Here is a 22,318-nt window from a genome sequence, read left to right on the forward strand (position 1 = left end):
GCCATACCTTAAGTTCCTGGAGTCCTGGAATTCCTGGTCCAAACAGCCCTCAGACCACGTCCAGGGCCTGCCTGGGCTGCTTCCCTAGACCCATCTCTGTGAGGGTGTGGGCAGACTGTACCCCAGGAGTGCCGGGGAAGCCAAAGGGTGGCTGTGTGTGAGGTGTGTTGACAGAAAGTGCATGTGGACATGAGCCCAGCGGGCAGCTCTCACAGTGTGGGACAAACCTGAGGATGGTCAGAGAAGCATAGGCCTTGTGCCAGAAGCCGGCTTCCAGGGCTGCCGTGTTCCCGGTCGTTATAAAGGTGTATTTGTTAAGTTTGGAGGTTAGGACATCGTTTAGTTAGTAGTTTGTTAGCTTGATTTTATAACTTCTGAATATTTAGGCATATGGAGCGTGGACTTCCATCTGTACACTTGCACTTTTCTGCTCTCGCCACCTAATGTGGCATCTCAGAGCAGCGGCCTGTTCACTGTGGAGTCCCTCTCACTGCTCAGTGCCCAGCCTGTGTCCGTGCTCCGTGACTGTGGCTTGAATGAAATTGTAAAATATATGTGTGTTTTTGACAGCCGTTCACCTGAAAAGCCATTAAAATTTAACTACTTGCATTTAAAGTCCGTACAGCTATGCTGGTAGAATTTGGAAACAATACGCTGGGGTTGGCATAGATTGAATGCCACTAATTCTCTTCTAAATGAAAACGGGGTGTCGCAGCTGCCTCCAAGGAAGTGAAATAGGAAAAGCCCTCAACTTGATTACCGTCCAGGGAGCAAGCCTGGGCTTCTGCCTCAGCGTTGGCCTTGGAGAGACCGAGTTGGCCGGCATGTGGGCATCCTCTGGAGCTTGCCATCAACTGGTGTAGAGCCAGCAGCCTGCGCTTCTGGGCACGCAGGGCTTGGCGCCTGCTGCTGTGCATGGAGACTGTGCTGGAACCAGTACAAAGCACTTGACCCAGCTTCGCCCGCGTTAACCAGACTGTCAGTGGGGTGAGCCGGGGTGAATCGGGTCTGTGGGGACGTTGTCGGACACTGGAGGGGCTCTTCTTCCAGTCAGTGCGTGTGAGGGGTGTCAGCTTGTGCTGCAAACACATCAGCTGAGGGAGGGAGTTCTGAAAGGAAGACTGTTACACAATGATTGGATGATTAACGCACAGCTTCCTGAAGTCAGTCGTTTTTCTGTTACCTTTTCAAGTCAGGTTTTAGAAGCAAGCCAATTTTAGATTCGTGTAGTACGATCACATTTAGCAACCTGCGTGAGGTGTGACACGTTTGATGCAAAATATGGATGGGCAACGAATGATGTTGTTCATTAGGAAGTCCAATTAGATGATGGTCACTAAAATATATATGAACTGAGGTAAGTATGTCAAATGATTCACTAAAGGCTAATTAGGTAAAAGAAGGCGTGTAGGTGATAGGTTCCGGATAGTCTAGCTTTATTCAGCATGAACCACAAGTGGAAGGGTTTGTGCCACAGTCACTAGGTGGAGGGAGGGTTTTACGCCACATTTACTTGGCTCGGGGGTAGTTTTTTGATCTGGTGAGCAGAGCACGCAAGGCCCGGGACATCTCTAGGGTCATGAGCAGTCTATGCTGCTGTCTGGGTTTGGAGCTTAATTATTTAAATGTTTCCAGACTCAAATGACTGATGAGCTAACATATTTTTAATTCAGACGTTCACAGAGCAAGCCTTAGGATGTGCCTGAAGCGAATGTTGTAGAATGCCTTGATAAACGGATGTTACCTGAAAGTTCCATGCCCGGTATTTCATTTCGATGTTCACATTTTAAATTGTAAAAATTAGAAATGTTACCTAAATTTAGAGGCGACATAGCCCTCCATTACTTCTAGTCCCCAGTGAAGCCTTCCATGAAAAGGACTAGCGTTTGTTTGGTTGTTGTGTTTGAAGAGAGAAAGAATGCTGTTAGAATAAAGAAAAGAAACGTTGCCAGAATGTTCTACTTAATTTAGCCCTCTGAAGAGCAACACACTGGTGAATCATTGCATGCTGATGTTACTATTTTAACGTTAATTCGGTAACCTTTTCCTACTCGCTTCCTGTCTATGAGTAGGTGGGTTATAGGTAGACTCAGAGAAGAGTTTGTTCCAGTCAGAGTCCTTTTAAGTTTTTCCATGGTTCAAAGTATTTCTTATATAAGCAATAGCTACTGGGGGCTCTTAGAATAGTGCTTTAAAGAATAAGAGCATATTTGAGAACTAGCCTGTTTGCAGAGGTGATATAAAGTTGACACAGTTTAGTAGTCATCAAACTTATTAAGTAATTTAACTATCTCAAATGAATTACAGATACTTTAGAGCACTGTGCAAATGGTAATTGAATCTTGATCATCGGTCCTGCAAAATTGGCCGTGGAAAATACCTCCCTGTCCCCAGCAAAACAGATCTGCGTATCACGCTATGCCCTGTCTTCTCGCAGTCTTGATACCGAGTCTTTTTAGCATATGTTCCATTTTCCAAGTTGAGGGTGGCTAATGAAGCTTGTCATCCTTTCTCAGACGGTTTACCTCTTGGTGGTTATTCTCATTGCAGAAGCTCCCATTTACTTGGGCTTCATTAGCAAAAAGACCATCTTATTCGTGTTTGTATCAGAGGATCAGTAATAAACAGTTACAGCAAACGTTTCTGAGTGGATAATGTAGTCGGTTCTCAGCAAGTGAATGGTTTTTCTATAGAAAAACCAGATCTCTCTCTAAGAATCACAGCATCCGATCTTGTGGACTTGCTACAAGTCCCGTGAACTCACTCCGCGGGCCCACACCCTTTCTGTCTCTGTCCTGTGTCCTGCGCGCCACCAAATCCCATCTCTGTCAGAGCTGCTCTCACTCCTGCTTCCTTCCTTCCTTTGCTTTTGCCCCTGGTTTCCATATCCAGGCCATGTCGTTCTGCTCTATACTCCGGATCTTTCATTCTACTCTTGGCGTATGTTTTCCCCCTGTGTTCTCACTCTCCATACTGTGGAAGAGCACATTCATTTTTATCTCAGGAAATCCCATTGTAGGAGAGGAACAGGAATGACTTCCAGGAAGACAGTTACTCACCCTCGCCTCCCAGAAATGAAAGACATGCACTTAGGAGCTGATTGCTGTTCCCTCCTTTAAGGAGTGATGTGGAGGTCAAGGGTACTTTAGTAGCTTTGCTTTTTCACCTTGAGTAGTTGCACCAAAACATAATACTGGCCTCCAGGGAAGTAGTGAAGTCCTCATGCATTTTCATTAATTGGTTAAATATGATTTCTTTTTATCCAGGGTGAGTATCATCCTCTACCTGCAGGTCTTCCTAAAAAATAAAGTGAAATCCCTACTTCGTACAATCCACACACCAAGTGTGGGCATACAAGGTCAGAATAAGATGTATTGCATCTGTCATCTTTGCAGAGTTCTGACTCGTAGATTTCTCTTCTGCTGTCTGTATTTCCTGATGGGGAGCCAGAGATACAGAGGTTGGGGGTTTTGATGCCCCCATTCTCCCCTACATAACACATAGTTTCAACTGTGTCCTTCCTAAAAGGTTTTTAAATTCTTAATCCACGATTAGCCTAAGCACTTTTGGTGGTGGCCTCAGGGGCATTCTGGACCCAGCTTTTTGAATGCCATATGTAGTTAGATTCTTGGAAGTCCCCTAAGCCCATTACATTGACATTCTTCGTTACAGTTCTTCTACTCTTTTCTTCTGCTAAATACTCTTTAATTACCTGCGCAGATCCCATGACTGGTGCCTCTTCTAATACTCCTCCCACCACCTGCCATATTTTCTACCTATTACCCAACACTCAAGACGTCAGGTGCCCCCAGGGGGACATGGCTATCTTTGAGCAGTTCCCAGGGAGAGAGACTTTTTATTAAGATGACTTGCTTGATGACAGGTAGTTTGTTAAGATGTAGTAGGCTGAATAATGCCCCTCAATGAGGTCCACATCCTAATTTCCAGAACTTGTGAATATGTGACTTTACATGGCAAAAGGGGCTTTACAGACGTGACTAATTTAAGGATCTTGAGTGGGGGAAATTATCCTGTACTATTCTTTTGAGCTCAGTGTAATCACAAGGGTCCTTCTAAGTGACAGGCAGGAAGGTTAGAAGAAGAAAACGCAATGTGACAGCAGAAATGGAAATTGGAGTGATATGGCTACCAGCCAAGGAATGCCAGCTGCTTCTAGAAGCTGGAAGAGACAAGGAATGGATTCTCCCCTGGAGCCTCCAGAAGGAATTCAGCTCTGCGGACACCTTGATGTTAGCCCCATAAGACTCATTTCAGACTTCTGACCTCTAGAACTATAAGAATAAGTGTAGGTTGTTATAAGCCACTAAATTTGTGGTGATTTATTACAGTGGCAACAGGAAGCTACTACAGATGAAAAGACAACGAGAAAAGCAAATCAAAAGTGAAACTGTGAATCAGGTAGAGAAAGCAGCCGTAGGGTGGATAATTACTGCTCTTGAACAACCTCCTGGGCTCCCCTGTCTTGGCCCATTTCCCTGCTGTGATGTTAGAACCTGGTTAAATCCTGATTGTTATCCAGCGCCTTTCCTTGTCTAGCTCTTCATATCAGAAACAAATGTTTGTCTCTTTTTTCCCTCATGGCTCCCAGAAACTTTGCTACATCCGTCTTGTTGGAATCGCGGGGCCTTATACTCCTTCAAAGACAGTAGCTAGATGTTTGCTCTGGTCCTCACAAGTCCTGGTAGAACCATTTACAATGTTTCCCCGAAAATAAGACCCAGCCGGACCATCAGCTCTAATGCATCTTTTGGAGCAAAAATGAATATAAGACCGGGTATTATATTATATTACATTACATTATATTAGACCCGGTCTTATATTATAGTAAACTAAGACTGGGTCTTATATTAATTTTTGCTCCAAAAGACGCATTAGAGCGGATTGTCCGGCTCGGTCTTATTTTCAAGGAAACATGGTCGATGTCTGGTATTGCTCACTGTTACCTGTGCCAAGTTTAGCTGTGTGAATAGTAACCAAATGAAATTCCTCACTAATAATTAACAGATAAGATCTAATCCCTCACTTCTTTAGGAAAAGGGTCTTAGTGGGCAAAGTCTGAGCACTTAGTCCCCAGTTAAATCAGCCAGGCATGTACTGAGGACCTCTCGTGTACTCAGCACGTTGCTGTAGGTGTCCTGAGTTAATGTGCAAAACTCAGGTAGCCTCCACTTCTTTCTTCAGGGAGTGGCTGGAGAAGGAGATGTAAGCAGCATGGTGAAAAAGAATCATTTCTCCAATTCATCTGAAGTCTAAATAAGTATTAGGACTTACCCATTGTTTACTAGTAGATGGCAAAGTGTACTTTTGTAGAAGGAAACTAAATTTTCATTGGGCTATTTAAGGACATCAGGTGAAAATTGATGAATGGGTGAAAACGTGACCAGTACTTTTTAGGCATGATGGATCCTCCAGCTGGTGAAATTCGGAATGGCTGAAGTGAAGAATGGGCCTTGCCTGGACCTCATGTTTGTTTATTTATCCATGCATCGTTTATCCGGTCAGGTATCATTCTAAAAACAACTGCTGAGCACGTAGTAGTGTTCTCAGAGTTATGAAGATTCCCTGCTTTGGGGGACTACATATTGTAGCAGGGGTAATCAATTCATGTTTGACAAGGAATTATCCAAGTTAAGAAACTTCCTGTTACTCAAGAAATGTTTAGCCACTTAAGTCATTCAGAGCCCAGGACACCTTGTTTGATGAATCCAGCAAGGCATCCCATGAAGGAACTTTTTTTGGTTACAAAGTGATGTTGCCCTTGCCAGCCTGTAGGAACAACACAAAAAGACCCAGCCTAAACCTTTTCCCTTTCCTTGCTATCCAGAGAAGTAAAATATTACACCCTTTCTTTGTAGAGCCATGAGTCTGGAAGGGATTTGAGAGGTCATCAGTCCATTCTGCTGACTTGGGCACAAATGCTTTCAGGAACCAGGCAGGTCATATAGATATTTGCGCCTCAAAGTAAGACAATAGAGAGTGGTGGGGATTTGGGAAAATTGAGAGCATATGCCTTGCCTAAAGCTTTCAAAGTCTGGCCTGACCAAATGATCATGTTAGCAGGCCAGATTGCTTAGACTGCCAATTGATTGCTCAGCTTAGAAAACAGTAGTCTGACTTTTTCTCAAAGCCTGCTAGAGACAATCACCTATGTGAATTTGGGTGACCGGCTTCCCTCAATCAAGCCAGCATGCACCTCCCGGCATCTGTCAGTTGAGGGGAACATGCTATTTAATTGGGGTGGGTACCCATCATGCTTTCGACTAAGTGATGGCTTGTGGAGAGAATTTGTTCAGGCTGTATAATCCTGGAGCAGGTTCTGTGAGCCAGTTTTTCCCTTTGTTTGCTGGTTTTATAACCGTAGACTCACCCACAAGCAGCTGTAACTGCCCTGTAAGCAACAGGCCCCACTTGTAGCTGATGGATGGAGTCAGAAGCTCTCTTTTGCCAATTACTCAGCACCAAATCAGACAAAGGCCTTCCTATCCATTATGGTGACCCAGTTGTATTGTTGCTGACTTAATGAATAATTTTTTGAGCATTGGCCATAATAAAGTGTATGTAAAGTTACTGAAAACTATTTTTAAAAATCCTTCAAGTGGTAAATAAATTGATTTGGATAATAGTAAGCATATATCATTCTGCTTTGATTTACAGATTCATAATTTAGCTTCCCTTCAGAAATAATATTTAAGGGCAGCATCTTGTCTTCTGGTGTCTATGATTACTAATGAGAAGCTGATGTCGGTCTAAATGTCGTCTCTCTCTCTTTCATTTCCACGATTTTCTTTGAGTTATTTTCCATATCCATCTATTCTTGTCTCAAGTCCACCTTTTTTATTTCATATTTTTCTATTTGTTTTTAATAGATGTCTCACCTTCACTTATCTCTTTGGTAACCCTAGTTGTTAAAAGTCTTTATGAGATACTTCTACGATGTGACATCATCAAGATTGAAATCGTGTTTTATTAGCTATTTTGTTTACTTGCCCTTTAAATATTAGCGATCTGAAACAATTTTGGAATTCAGCTTGCGCATTCATTTTGAGTTTAAGGTCTTTTTTTTTTTTGCTTCTTTGGTTTGGTTTGGACTCTGCCTCTCTCCCTCTCTAATAGTTTTATGGTTTGGAGTTGCCTCCACCTTCTCCCTCTGGTCCGCCAATCTAGAGTCAGGTCTCCAAAAGACATCCTGGGGCTCCTGCTATTTTCAGGGGGCTATGCCAACCTAGTATTGAGGAAGCCTGCATGAAGCTTAGTCCATTCTTGGTTGGAAGAATTTATCCTCCCCCTACCCCATCTAGGCTTTATAAAGCCATGGCTTTTGGAAATAGGTGAAAAGCCTTTTTTTTTCTTTTTTTTTTTTTAATTTCCTTTCTTGTGTCAGGGAGCCCCATTCATTCACGCAGAGCCTCAGCCAGGCTCTGATCCCGCCTCAGATGGAGCTCTTAAACTCCTCCCCACATAGGAGCCGAGCACCTGGCTTCCAGCCTCCAGCCTCCACCACAAAGCACCTTGATCACAACAGGCCTCACTCGGTGGAAGCGTCAGTCAGTGCTCAGTCGAAAGCTCAAAAGCTTTTGGCTCCTTTCTAATTCATAGAAGCGGTTATCTAGCTTTTCAAGCCCAACTGTGACTTACCTGTTTAATATTTTACCTATCGTCGCTGTGTGTTTGGAGCAGAAGAGTGGTGCCCAAGCAAGGACTCACCAAACCACCTTGACCGAAAGTCCAAACATGTCAGAAGACTGTGTCTGATGGCCACAACTTCATTAAGGTCTAGACGTCAGGCAAAGCTCCAGGTGTGCTGAAATGTTTCATGGCCTCTGCAGTAAGATGCTATTTGAGACTGTGTGACTAGAAGACGTAATCTAAGGACAGCGTACAAGGGAAGAGAAGCAAACTTTAATGAGTAATTAGGAGACCTCTCCTGCCCTCTGACACCAGAAGAGAAATCTCAAAAGGACAGTGGTTAGAAATAATCAAAAACAGGCATGTCAAGTAAGTATCATCCTAAAATCCAGATAATAGAACGTTCGATGAATGTATGTGTGTGTATACATATATATATGTTTTTCGTTTGTTTTTTTTTTTTTTTTTGGTCCAGATTTTCCTGGAAATACTCTCTGTTGCAAGACTTCCTCCAGTGAATTTTTTTTTTTAATAGTTCCGGGATTTGGTTTAGTACTTAGGAGAGTTATAAATCCAAGCACTTTGCTCATTGAAACTATCTGTATCCGGTAGCTGCTCTTGTAAAAGCAGTGGCCAAAATCTTTTCAGAACAGATTTACAGTAGAATCTGTTCCCAAAGGAACTGGGAGTGAGCTTGACTACTTCCTAATTGGTAGTCAATATTCCAGCACTTCTTTGTTTCTTTGGATGAATCTGAGAGTGAGAAGGTCTGTTGGGCTGATCTGGGTATTCAAGAGATTGACTGGGTCAAGCAATGTAATTACTTGGGCCACTTATTTTAATTTTTCCATTCTAAGGAACAGAGTCTAAGGTTGTAGAGAAGGATCCCGGTTGGTCCCCTGAAAGCCAAATCATTACATTTTTAGCCTGAGATTCTGGAGTTGCTACACCTCTTGGAAAAGTGTTTCTGCCTCTTTCTTTTCTCCACAACATCCATTGTAACTGCGGTTGGTCCACCTGGGCTCAGATTTTAGTCAAAAAAAGGCAGTGCATGATTGGCACCAGCTCTTCCCTGTGTCCCCCACGTGTGAAAGCGTCTCATGGAAAAGTTAAGAAATAACATGAAATAAGCAGAACTTTTCTAGGAAGCCAAGACATTCTCTTCTTCTTTGACATTGAGAGCAAGAAGGTTGCTAATAGTTTTTTGGAGAAAGATACGATAATGGCCAGGTTATCACCAGGTGCTTGCTGATACATTTGAAGGCACTAGACACTACTGGTGGCCTTGCCCTTGCTCTCAGCTTGTCAGACCTGGAGTTACAAACACCTTACAACTAACCTCCGGCAAACTATCCTTTAAAAACTCAGATGGTGACAGCTTGTAGCCTTCTTTCTATGGGTAGGATAGCACTGAGGGTATTTTGGACACAAGTGCTCCAAATTACCATTGGTCTCAAACAAATTTAGTCTGATTCTAAGACAGCTGAGGGATATAGATATGGGAAGTTAATAAAAATGGGAATTAAACACGTATTTAAAATACGATTTTGAACATTAAGCTTATTGATGCTGCTACTGTGCCACATAATGTATCTGGGACAATTAGAAAGGGCCTGGTGAACATTTATATTCAGGAATTCCCCAACAAGAGCATTTTAATTGTGGGTCTGAATTAAATCAAGGGAGGGAGTGGATTCTCACTGGAGCTTGAGGAAAGTGTTCCATTCACTGTGGTTTTTCATTGTTACATTGCCTTCTTCTCATGCCAGGTAGGGACAGTGGTGGTGCTGGTGGCGAACGCAGGGAGACATGAAGCAGAAGATGTGACCATGGCGATTTATGCAGTTTTTAAATAACATTAGTTTCATTATTTTAGACCTCTTTCCATGCTGCCTAACCCTTGTTTATCTCTTGCATCATCAATAGTTAGAGAGGGTCGGGAACTTAGCTGGTGAAGAGAGAGCGAGTGTGTTCCTAAATAAGGAATGGGTCTGGTGGCGAAGCAATAGAAAGGATCATTTTCTACCCTTTCAAGTGGCAAAAATGTACAGAAGGACCACAGTCCCTCATCTGAAACTCTTGGGTTCAGGTGTGTTTCAGAATTCAGAAATTTTGCATTTTAGAAAGGTAATATAATGTATATACTGTGTATTACATATCATCACCAGCAGGATCTGAATGGATTCCCGGAAGCTATAACATGAAAATTTCTGTAGCAAAACATGATTAGTTACTCTGAGATAAGTAAAGATTTTAAATAACCTCCCATCACTTCAACTCACGTTGGGACACAGATGCATTTGGGAGCCAAGCTTAGGGGGGGAAAAGCACCTTAAGATTTTTCAGGACTTTCTGCATTTTAGAATTGTGTGTAAGAGATTGTGGCTCTTATAATAAATCATCTGAGTTAAGTAGTGTTTAATAGTCTGTCCTTGGAACCCAACCATTGTTTATGAAAAAAGTGTTTTTCAAATGACCAACAAAACAAACTTTTGCAACATAATCCATTTGTATTTTGGGGACTGACTGTATTAATCAAGATAATCAGAGCCACATTTTGAACTGTGTACAAAGCTAATATAAATATATTCATATTATTCAATGTGTACTGCCAACAAATGACACTTCTTAGCTACTCCTTACCAAAATTTCAGACTTTATAATGTGTTTTCTCTCTTTTATATTTTGTATTTCCCTACGCCTCTCTTTAAAAAAACGTTTGCCCTAGATTTTCTATTGATGACAGTCACTCTGGGTAGTTGGCATTCTTAATCAGGACAAGTACAGTAGATGAGGTATGGAAGCCATAGTGATTTCAATTTTATGGAATCCAAGCATTTTTTAAAAAAAACATCATTTTTTTTAAACCAATAGAGTGATATATGGTCAAAATTTTGTGACAGAAGTAAAATACTGGGGTAAAAAATATCAGGGCAAAATCACTGGGAAATTCAACGTTTCTTTTAAGAAAACATTTCTGTACCAGGACTGATATAAATGAAGTATTTTACTTAAACAATAACGGGACCTCAAATCTATAGGAAAACCTAAAATTACACTAGAAAACAAAAATACTTAGAAGCTGTTGAACTGGAAGAATTGATTATAAATAATTTATAAGTGGTTTGTCACTAGAAATTCCTGTGGCATAAAGAAATGCTAAATAAATGAATTGCTTTTCAACCTGGGTGTATAATCACACTAAGAACTGTTTTTAAAGTTTTAAAGTTTTTTTAAAAAACTTGTCAAAATAAAAACCCTGTAGAGTCTTACTGTGTTGTGAATTCATTGTGTCATGCATAGGTCAAATGAGGCCATTGTAAATTTTTTCACTATATCTGAGAAAATGCAGAAAATTCAGAATTATGCTGTCCTCGGATTCTAATGTCATAACAATCACAAGGCATGACGTATGATTTCTCCAGCACTCTGTTCATCCTTGTGCCTTGATTCTGTGAGTGCTTTTAGGTGTCTTTGAGGGTCATCTTTACATAGCCAAATGAAAGAAAAGTGCAATGGGTCTTCCTCTGTTAGCAAATGCATTTGTCTTGATCCTCAGATTTCTGTTGTTGAGATGGCTACAGATTGTAACATAGTAGAGACTCCCCTGACATCGTCTGGCCATCATTTCTTGTATTATTAGTGACATTTAGTGCAATGCTTTTGAATTTTTCTGTTAAGCGAGGTGGGCAGAAATTCTGAGCAGAAATAGGAACACTAATCATGATGAAAACATAACCAAAATGAAATGGCAGTGCTCAGCTTCTTAGCATTTATTTAGAGCGGCAATATTAAAGATCGCCTTTATTTTAAAATGTTTTACTGGCTATTCCTTGCTCACCCCAACAACAACAAGAAAACTTTAAAATTTTAAATTGAAAAGTTGCCCAGTCATTCAGTGATCTCAGCGATAAGGCTGGCGGACCACCTTTAGACCAGCCCCAAAGAAAGACTAATTTATTGTATTGTTAAAGATTCCTTTTTACCTTTTAATTATCTGTGCCTCTCCCTGCTCATGTTTGTCCTGGCATCTTTTGGCAAAGCACTGTGTTCTGCATAGCATATGCACTTCTTTCCTGAAATGTGCAGTACACTCCACATTGCAGTGATTTTTTTTTTTTTCTCTTTTGCTTAGAACAGAGGTGAAAACCTCAGTGGATTCAAGTATCCACTTGATAGGCTCGGTCTCTCTTAATCAGCCTGTAATGGAGCTAATGGCTGTTTGTCATCCTTGGAGATATAAATTTCCTGGCGGTGTCTCCTGCAGACAGTGCATGAAGTATGCTCTGTGTGCCAGCAAGAACTGATAATCAGCAGTAGGGCAGGGTGCTTCGTTAGCCAGGAGAAGAGCCCGGCTTCCCAGCTCCCAGGCTACAGAACTCGCCTCGCCACTCCTGAGACATGGACAATGCCGGTAGGTAAAACAGGATGAATTCTTCCTTCCTACCCTCTGGGCTCAAGTGCGGTCTGCATCCTTCTCTGCAGAAGGTTTGCCTGTGTGTTGCTCTTGTACTGCACTTAAATATTCAAGACGGGGAGACATGTAATGTGTTAACCCTGCTGTGTTGTCCTCAAGGCAGTCAGTCGGTGTTTATTTTGAAGAATTGGGAATGCAAATTATAATTCCACTGTCACCGTTTGGAAGACTACACTGTTCTTTTATTTAGGCTGCAGGAAGTGTGCTGTTTGATCCTTTTGTGCTCAGAACAGTGGGTGAAAAATGCATATAGTTCATGAAACAACTTGCTAAGGGGTGGCAAAAGGTAGATGGAGTTAAGGAGCCGAACACAATTTTTTGTTTCAGGGTTACAGTATGCAGAGTGTAATAGACGGATTCTTGTGTCTGATGTTTAGTCTTCCTGTTCAGATGAAATGGAGAAAATGTCTCAATATCCTCTGATATTTTGATTTCAGGGTATAGACATTAGTGGCCAATCAGGGACCTTTGAAAAACCTATTTGTTTGTAATATCTTTACTTGACAGCTGGACAAACATGACTGTGGTAGTCGTCTAATGCCAATCAAATGACTAGGAAAAAAATTACTTCTCATGTAGAACTTTCCCTTTTTTCTTTGCTATATTGCACTTTTAGACAATTATTCCCCATTTCGGTGTTATGGACACTAAATGCAGAATTCTCCCAAGTGTGTTATGGTTTCTCTGTCTCCTGAAACTCATTAGTTCAGTTGCTCAGCTGGTAGCAGTTTCACAGCAATACCAGGCAGCGCCTGGAGACCCGGTCAGCTCTGCAAGGAGGATGCATCATTTACCACACATTCTACACAACAGGACCACCCGTTTTTAGTAAAACATATTTGTTTATGAAATGTGGCTATTTTGGGCCTTGGCTCAGGTAGCATAGGCAAGCAGAGATTTTGAAGGCGGAGTGTTTTGACTTTTTTTATGAAATAACTTACCAGGAATCAGACTCTGTGACTAAAATAATTTTGTCTTTGACATTGAAGGCATTGAAATAAATTGGAATGGTACTAGGGGTGAATTTTTCAGGGTTGTGAAAGAAACAAAATAAGTATAATGGAGAGTGTGTGTGTGAGAGTGTGTGTGAGTGTTTGTGTGTGTGTGTGTGTGTGAGTGTGTGTGTGTGTGTGTGTGTGTGTGTGTGTAGTAGTAGTAGTAATAGCAGAAGGAGACTGGATTGATGCATCTGAATTATACCCCACATTTTTTGGTCATTAAAAAAATGTGCCATAGGGCTTGTCATGAAAGCATGTAGGTATGATGTTCCATGACAAGGCACAATTTCAAGATCAACCCAAAGCTTCTCTAATTACAGCAGTAGAGAGTAGAAAATAAATAAATAAACTAGAATCCCTAATTTAGCCTCATTTAAAACTTCTGCCACCCACAATTAATTGTACTGACGTCCTGGCAGAATTATCACTTTAATTCAAGTAAATGCCTTTCTTAACTGACTCATGTATTTATTTAAAGGCCATTTAAGAAAAGGAATGGAACTACTTACTGTAGCAGCCTTTTTGTACGTTTAAAAAATGCTAACGGGTATGATTTACTTTTTGGCCAACTATAGCTTAAGGGGACAAGTGTTTTCACCATTTGTACTTACATTTATTTATGCTTTTAGATGCTATTATAAAATGCCTCTGCTTGTGACACGTTTAAGAATATGCACTGTGTCGAGTGGCTTTTAAAGCAGCAAGTTCTAGATCATTTCAAGTTTTAGGTGAAATCCCAAATGTAGGTATGTATGTATACCTTTGAGTGGAATAATAGGCTTTTAAATTACATCATTTGAATATTTCAGAAGTAACATCTTCTTATAATGGTTAATTGGCTGTCATTGATCATTTTTATGGTAATTTTTGGCTGATGTGAACAGCCTTTCTTATAGCGGGGAAATGTGAACATCCATCACCCCCGACCCCCACATACACACACTCACTTCAATCATTTGTATTGACTCTAAGGAAAGCGTTTAAGATGGTACTGGTAATTGCTCCCCTCCCCCCAAAAAATGAAAAATCGAATCTCCAAATATCTTTAATGTTCTACCTAGACACCCGATGACCTCGGAGCACTGCAGTTTCTCCAATTTAGTTTAAACAAGATCATGATGTTGAATATCTGCCTGTATTTTCCAATCAGAAATGGGTTTAGGCCTGGATATCAGAGGCTGACAGTTTAGAGCTGAGCACCCCAACAATTGGACCCTCTTTCAGGCCTCTTTCGATCAGGGCTTTTTGTGCTGGAGTTTGGATAATTGTTAGGCAGAAACACAACAGTGGGTACACACAAGCCGAGTGCCTCTGACTTACTCAAATCACGCAGAAGGCTGTGTCAGACATATTTGTGCGTCCTTTCTGTTATTAACAAATACGGAGGAGTTGGGACCTGGGACTCGGCTCTTTGGGTGACTGTGTGCACGTTTCAGCGGGTATGGTGTGTGAGCCTGTCCACCCTCTCCTTAGCAGCGAGAGCTGACATTCTTCCTATCTCAGAGAAGGAGACATCCCTTCCCCATAATTGCTGGCTTATGTAGTCCTTTAAAAGCTTTTCCTGGAATAACAATAAAATATTTATCAAACAGTGTGTGTGTGTGGAATATGTCAGGGCAGTTTTAGCAATATCTAACCTTCTTCTTCCCTTTCATGTGACTATTTCTTCTTATACGTCCTATAACAACTCAGGTGGATGGTCCTTTATTAAACAAGTCTATGACTGCAGCTGCAGTCCATGTTCTTCTGCCCCTACGTTTGTGACTGTTTGCTCCTTCTCCCCCTAGCCTTCATCAAGTGCTTCTCGTGGGTGAGTTGTGGAAAGAGATGCTGAGGCAAAGCTGATGAGTAGCATGTGATTAATATCTTAAAAAAAACCAATGTTTCGAAATGTAATTCCATGTTCTTCAAAAACAGAGTATTAGCACAAGTTCTGTAGCATTTGTTGGGTGCATTTTTCCTCACTTGAGACCACCATGGTTCCATTACTGTGCGTGGGTCCTGAGAGGTGCGTTCATTTGGGAGGGGAGGTGGCAGCTGTGAGAGCTGCTGTGTCCTCATCTTGCATTCTGTCCCTCGCATTCTGGCTTAAAGGCGTTTGACCCTTGTTATATAACCACTGAGTGTGAGAAGTTCACAGACTACGAGCTCCTTGCAAAAGAGAATGGGGAATTATTTGGGAGCCAGGTCGAGGGAAGGTTTATAATGGAAGGGTCAAGAGCATCAAATAAGCTGAGATGAAAACCAGCTCTGCCACCTGCCATCCCAGTGACCATGAACAAGCTGTATAAATTCCGTCGCCGTGTACTTTCTCATCTGTAAGGGACAATGATCATTGTACCCCTTTCAGGATTGTGATGAGGAGAAAATAAGATAATATATGTGAAAGCTTTTGGTACAATGGCTGGCATGTGGTAATACTCAATGCGTTTGGCTATTTAAACAACCATCCAAACATCAAAGCAGGATTGCTTTCTAAACAGATATATACTCTAGCAGGATGTCTCTAGCAGTGTGATGATGCTATGGCAAGGTAAGCATTTCCAAGCAGAGGACAGGCAGGTGGCTGTCCCAAGACTGCAGTTGATGTGGGTGGTGGTTCTTTAGGGATGGGACGGAGAGGTGCATTGGCGGCGGATCAGTAGAGCGTGATGAGTGGATGAGGAGACGGGAAGTAGTCCAGTCAAAGCAGACTTCTCATTAGAAAAGAAATTCGTTCTTGTTCTCTGAAATGCCTTTTACACTGTAAAAATAGTTATTGTTAAATATTTTACTAGCTATGACATAAGTAATTACAGTACTTTCCTTTGACTTTCTTGTGAAGACCACTGTCCTATTGTAGCACTTTCTGGTTCATCAAGTAAGTATTTGTGAGCATCCAGGATTCACATAAATGTATCTTTCTAAGGGAGAGACCAAAATTTGATCATCTGCTTCTAGGAACATAGGTTTTCAAAATGACGATATTACTATAGGTGTCACTGTCAGTTTAAAACAAAAATGCCAAAACGAAAAATAGGTTCACTTTAAAACATGAAAGGACTCCATGAGTGGCACTGCAGGTTCTTAGTAGTTTTTACTCTGATTGTAGAACACCTTTGACTGCCTGAGAATAAACCAACAGACCTGGTTTAAGAGTGCACAGAAGCAGGGCAAAGTCTCTGTTTCGGAAACAAAGTTTTTGTTTTTATTTTTCAGATCATTGGAATTAGTTCTGAATGTTTTTCTTTCTTTGCCACCACTCATCTTTCCAAAGGCAAAATGAATTCTTGTGTTCATACATCCATATGCTAAAATAAGGATTCTTGTGAAGTGGCTTGCTTGGATCAAGAAGAAGCACTGGAAAAGATATGGAGAACTAGCAAGAATGCATTTTGGTGGCAAAAAAAAAAAAAGAAATCAATAATCCATCATTATCTAAATAATATGCCATTGCCTAATTCCATAATATACTAATTAACATAGAATATTAATTAATTCACACACACAGTATTTAGTGTTCAGGCAATTTGGGGAATTGCTGAGTTTAACAGTGTCAAACAGCTTATTTAACATGCTAATAGATTAGCATGTAATTCCTTGCCTGTGCTAATATTTGTTGCGAATTCCCAAGATGGAATATAAAATGAAGCATTTCCTAGTCATATGAACAACAGGTTCTCCAGGGTATGCCTAATTACAAGGTGAATAACTCAGATTTGGGGATCACTGTTAAAACCCCTTCATTCTCATTTTTGCTTTCCATTTTCACCTTACTCTTCTCCTGAATTCTTCTCAACTTCCTGTTTCTAGATACAGGAAGCCATTTTTGGGAGCTAGCAAACGGTTTGTTTGCATAAATATCAAAGCTTGAATATTTAGGAATTAAATATCTGTATTATCTATGTCCAGGGTTCCTCTTGTTCTTTGTTTCTAGCCTTTGGAGCATTTCATTCTCGTTAGCATCACCTTCTTATGAAGGAAAGAGAAAAAGAGAGCTAGGACTGAAACCTGCTTTGGAAATAGATGGAATTCAGTTACATCATGGGATTAGGAGTAATGTACAGATTTTATTTTTCCAAACTAACATTTCACATGAATTATTAAAAGTTGATAAAAGTTTTATATGTAAAAAGTTAACTTCAACATTCTGTTTTGTAAGTCAGGCATCGCAAACATATCTAACAAAGGCAAATTATATTTAACTAGATACCGGGGGTGCCAAAAAAATGTATACAAGTGGACACTTTGGTCATCGTTGCTCAGGCAGTAGTTCACCATAACCAGAAGTGTCTGGATGCTGATGGTAACCACTTTGAGCACCTCTTGTAATTGCAGAAGTCAAAGGTGACTTGTATCCATCTTTAGTTATCGGTATATATTGAGTGTTACAATTTTAATATAGTTTTCCTTTCTTAAAATATGTATACATCCTCTGTGTTAAATGTCTTGAAAAGAAGGGAACTTTCTTTTTTTTTAAATGTCATTATGTCCTAGGCACCAACTTAAGTATTTTACATGTCATGTCATTCTTGCAATCACTCTGTAAGTAAATATCATTTTCCCCAACTCACACATGAGGAAACTGAGGCTAAGTAACAGCTCACTCAATAAAGAAGTGGGTGATTTATAAACTGGAATTCAGCTCTTTTTCACAAGAGCAAAATTCAACCCAGCATTTTTCATGTTGTCATATTACACTGAGAGTGGGGAGTTTTCATCTCTGTGTCTTCTACAGCATCGAGTACAGTACCTGGGATGTAGTCACCATATGATATATATTTTTAAATTAAATCAAATATGCTATTTAATTAATTCAGAGCAGTTTTTCCAAGAGGAGATTCATTTTTAAATAGCAGTGTCCAAGATCAGCATATCACATACCCAAATACACTATTAGATGGAAGTCCATCCATGGGTAAGAAGACATATGAGTGTTTCTTTCATGAACATTCATAGGTATAACATGGGCAAGCAGCCTCAGGCCAATCATGAGGGACTTTTATTCTATGAGCTCTCGGGGAGCCTTACGTTTGAAGAAGAGGCATGCCATGATAAGACTGATGATTTCAAGGCATAATCATGGGAAGAATGGATGGGAGAGAGGCAAGAAAGGAAGCTCCTTAGAATGAAATCTACTTACAAGGCTCTGGTTTGGGGTGGCGGTGTTGATGGGGAGAGGGAACTTAGTGAACTAAAACCAGTGTTGTTTAGCACCCAGCACGCATCCCATCTTCATGACACCTTCCTAACCGATCTTGAAACCGTACCCTTCTCAGGGCACTAACAGAACCCACCATACGGTTTGTACTTGATGGGAGTCTGTCTGAGATTACCCTCCCTTTCAGGCTTTTCTTCCCAACCATATTTTAAGCATTTTGAGGGCAGTTGACACATCATAGAGGTTTGCTGTATCCTCTAAAGCAGGGGTGTCAAAATTGCGTCCTGCGGGCCAACTGCGGTCCGCAATCCATTGTTAATTGGCTCGCAGCAAATTCCAAAAATATGTTTAGTTTACTTAAATAAACCAGGTGAGGCAATACGTACTTCACCTCGAGTGAGTGGCCCGGCTGTTTGTGTATTTTACTGCATATGGTCCTTGGTAAAAAATGTTGAAAAAAGTTTGGACACCCCTGCTCTAAAGAGTTCGAGAGGTGATCTCAGCTCTGGCCACCCGTTAGAATCACCTGGAGAGCTTTTAAAATATACCAATCTGTGAGCCCCAACCTGGACAAATTAGATCAGAGTCCCTAGAGTGGGGTCCCAGTATTGGTATTTGTCTAAAAGCTCACCAGAATAGTTTAATGGGCAACAAGGATGGGAACCACTGCACAGACACTCAGAAATAGTTACCTAGTAGAAGTAAGCACTCAGTTTCTCTCCCGCTTCCTCTTCTCTGCTCTTCTTTCTCCCTCTCCCTGAATAGGCCAATCTAGCTGAGAATTTGTGCTTGGGAATTATCTGCTTCCTGGTGGAATGTCAGTTTGTGTGACTAAATGAGACCTCCAAGGAAATAAGCTGAAAATAAAAGATCAGAGGCTTCTGGACAACGTATCAGGATAGGACAACGGAATCCAGGCTTTCTGCAATTGATCCCTTTGGACTATATGGACCAGGTCAAAAGAAGACAGGGGGAGAGAGGTTGAGTCACATACTTCTTAATCAGAAAGATTGTTTCCTCCTTCAATGTCTCTCAAGCAAATTAAATACTGAGTGAAGATTCATCACAGTGGCAAAAACTATTTCTGATGAGACTTCAACATGTAAAGTTTTAAATTAATAAGAGATGCGAAACATGCCTTGTCAAGTGTTTATAATAGAATAGATACATTATCAGACCCCCCAAATAGCACTGCTATGATTTAGTCATCACTAACGGGGTATCTGTGCCGAGCGGCTGGGTCAGAGCCACTATTAGACACCGATGCTATATTTGCTGTATCCAGGTGACTCACCACAGACGGCCTGCTTTCTAGTGATAGAGAAATAGGTCCTGTTCCACCTTATACTTCCCCCTCCAAACACACACACACACACACACACACACACACACACACACCTCAGAATGAGTTTCAGATCATTTTGAACTGACAGTGACCTTAAATATCAAAACATAGGGATGATTTGATTAACTTTCTTTTCTGAGTATTTTGGTAAATGGCATGCTTTTTATATTATGCTTACTATCTACCTTTAAATGGAAACAATAAATTAAAAAAAAAAACAACCCACCATCTTTTGTGGTATTTGACTTAACATGGTTGCCAGGATCATTTGAAAAAGTGTAATTGACAGGGGTTTTCACTCTAAATGTGTTTACAAATGAAGTATACAGGATTGGGTGGAGCCCCCAGGGTTTACAAAGGAGACCTCCAGAGGACCCTCATCCTGTTTTGTTTTGTTTTTTGCCTATAATGTCACTCCTGCACAGATGCCCCTCATATCCCCCTCCCTAAATGCCCCTCCTGCTCCTCTTCCTGTCCCCCTCACACACGTGCACCATGGTGTGGCCACACTGCACTTCTCCGTAGACCTCAGAAACACGCATGACTTTAACATGCTGATCCTTCTACATAGAAGGTCCTGGCTGAATCCCTCATCACCACCTTGAAAAGCCTCCACATTAACGAAGACCCAGCTCAAGTGGCCTCTCCTCTGTGGAACCTCCTATCATTCCTTTGGATAGAACTGGCGTTCTCTGTCCTTGACTCCTACAGAACACTTGCCTACCCCTATTATAGCACGGACCAGATGAACTGTAATACTATTTTATGCATCTGCCGCTTCAACTAGACCACAAGCTCCTCAAGGATGAGTCCTTCTCTTCTGCATGAGCTTATTTCCTCGTGCAGCCTAGCCTGGTAGAAGATAATAGAGGGCAAGTGAATAAACTGATTGAAATAAAGCCTGATGTATACCTTTTATTGTGCTAATACTTGCATAGAAACGATGAATTAATTTTTATTGGCAGTTGCATGGTGTGGCCATATACCACTTACGACAAGCAGTGGGAGCCTATCAGAATCACTTGGGAGTTAAAATGTGTCTGTCTGTCTGTCTGTCTGTCTGTCTGTCTCTCTCTATCTATCTATCTATCTATCTATCTATCTATCTATCTATCTATCTATCTATCTATCACCATCCCAGCCCCACACCAGACCTATAATTCAGAATCTCCCATGGAGGGCAAGAGATAGCTGTATTTTTGAAAAATATGTTTCCTAGGTGATTCATTGCACACTTCTGTTGAGACTTGTCAGCCTAAGGGACATATAATGAAGCTGCTCAGACAAAGCAGATTTCTACTGCTTTGTGTGTTGTAAAGATCATTGATTGTTGTCAATATGAAAGCAATCATTATTTAGAATCATAAAGATCTTGTGCCATTCACAAAAGTGCTCTGATGTATCCTATTGGAGGCCTTCATTGACCTGTAAATGAAGCAGCACCTCTCGTTGAGATTAGTGCGTGAAAGTGGTCGTAAAGTGTGTATTTTCTTCATCTACATACCCTGGAGAGGCACTCTCTAGGTTCCATATCATTGACTGAGATTTGCTTAAAACTTCATCCACCCAACTTGCCTTTAATTTGTCAACTGCTGCATACTTCTGTTTGCATTTCATATACTTGGGTATTATTTGCTTAGTAATGGAAATTTGGCAACCATCCATCTTTACAAGCAGCTTAACTTAGGGCATTTTTAATAAGGAGGTAAAAGGGGAGATTGGCAATCCTGACCTTTATGATTGGTCAGCATGGTATAAAAATAAAAAATATCTTAGGTTTCCTATGTGAGACTTTCTTCACAGTACCCACCATGCTTGTCTGTGGTACTTACAGAACAGACAGAAGTAGGTGGAGCCAATTCATTTGCTCAAACAATAAACATGTTACAACATTCATTAACCTAAGGGTCACTTCTTTAAATTAAGGAAGTTCAAAGACATTTGTTTAAATAACTGTGTGACTATGATTCTAATTGAAAAAAGCCAAAGAATTGAAAATTAAAGCCAACTTTGTCTGTAAAATCCAGACTTCATGGAAAACCAGGAGCCATGTAGCATCCATTTAGAAGGAAGCACCACCCTTCACTTTTCAATTTCCTGGCTTTTGTCAGTTTTTATCACAACCCTAACATTCTGTAAACAAAGGTGTCTCTTATGCTAACAGACATGGCTTTGTCCCTTGCAGCTCCAGGGAAAGTTTTCACGGAGCCTTAAAACTATAAAAACTCCTAAGGTACTTTTGGATGCCTGATTTATTTTAAAACAAAATCAAGTCCCACAAAACTATGTTTTAAATGCAGGACTAGAACTAAGTGATTTTTTCTGTTTTTTTAGAATGCTGTACATTCTTCAGTAACATCCCTTTCATCTTCAAAAAATGCTTACAAATATAGTTCATTTCTCACAGTTCTCCAGTGAATTATGTAAACATTTCAAATGATCATTTGCTTTTGCAGATATGAAACGAAGACACAGAAGTGCATTTATTTATTTATTTATTTATCTCTCTATCTATTTATTTATTTATTTTCAGAGAGCAGCTCGTGCACAGCTTAACTGCACATGGAAAATGTTGCATTGACATAGAAAAAGCCTGTCTGGTTGAGTATATGCTTGGCCATTTGCCAACTCATGAGGCATGGGTCATGGCAAATCTAATTCCCATTGACTTTTATGCAGAAGGAAAGCCAAACACAATTTACCCTTCGGGT

At 40.7% G+C, this 22,318-nt stretch overlaps 1 protein-coding gene across 5 annotated transcripts in view; it reads left to right on the forward strand.

Annotated features, from left to right (window-relative positions):
* Positions 1-22,318, forward strand: part of PHACTR2 (phosphatase and actin regulator 2) — a 230,057-nt gene that overhangs the window by 48,977 nt on the left and 158,762 nt on the right. The window contains exon 1 of one of the 5 annotated variants that reach the window (XM_033097886.1): positions 11,831-12,061. The exons of 3 other annotated variants lie outside the window; for them this stretch is intronic. In XM_033097886.1, the coding sequence (XP_032953777.1) occupies positions 12,049-12,061 (13 nt within the window). In that variant the 5' untranslated portion in view covers positions 11,831-12,048. Of the gene's footprint in view, positions 1-11,830; positions 12,062-22,318 lie in introns of those variants that run through there. One more of the 5 variants, XM_033097913.1, reaches the window with a different exon arrangement.

This window comes from Rhinolophus ferrumequinum, chromosome 3, assembly GCF_004115265.2.
Source record: "Rhinolophus ferrumequinum isolate MPI-CBG mRhiFer1 chromosome 3, mRhiFer1_v1.p, whole genome shotgun sequence".
Lineage (NCBI taxonomy): Eukaryota > Metazoa > Chordata > Mammalia > Chiroptera > Rhinolophidae > Rhinolophus > Rhinolophus ferrumequinum.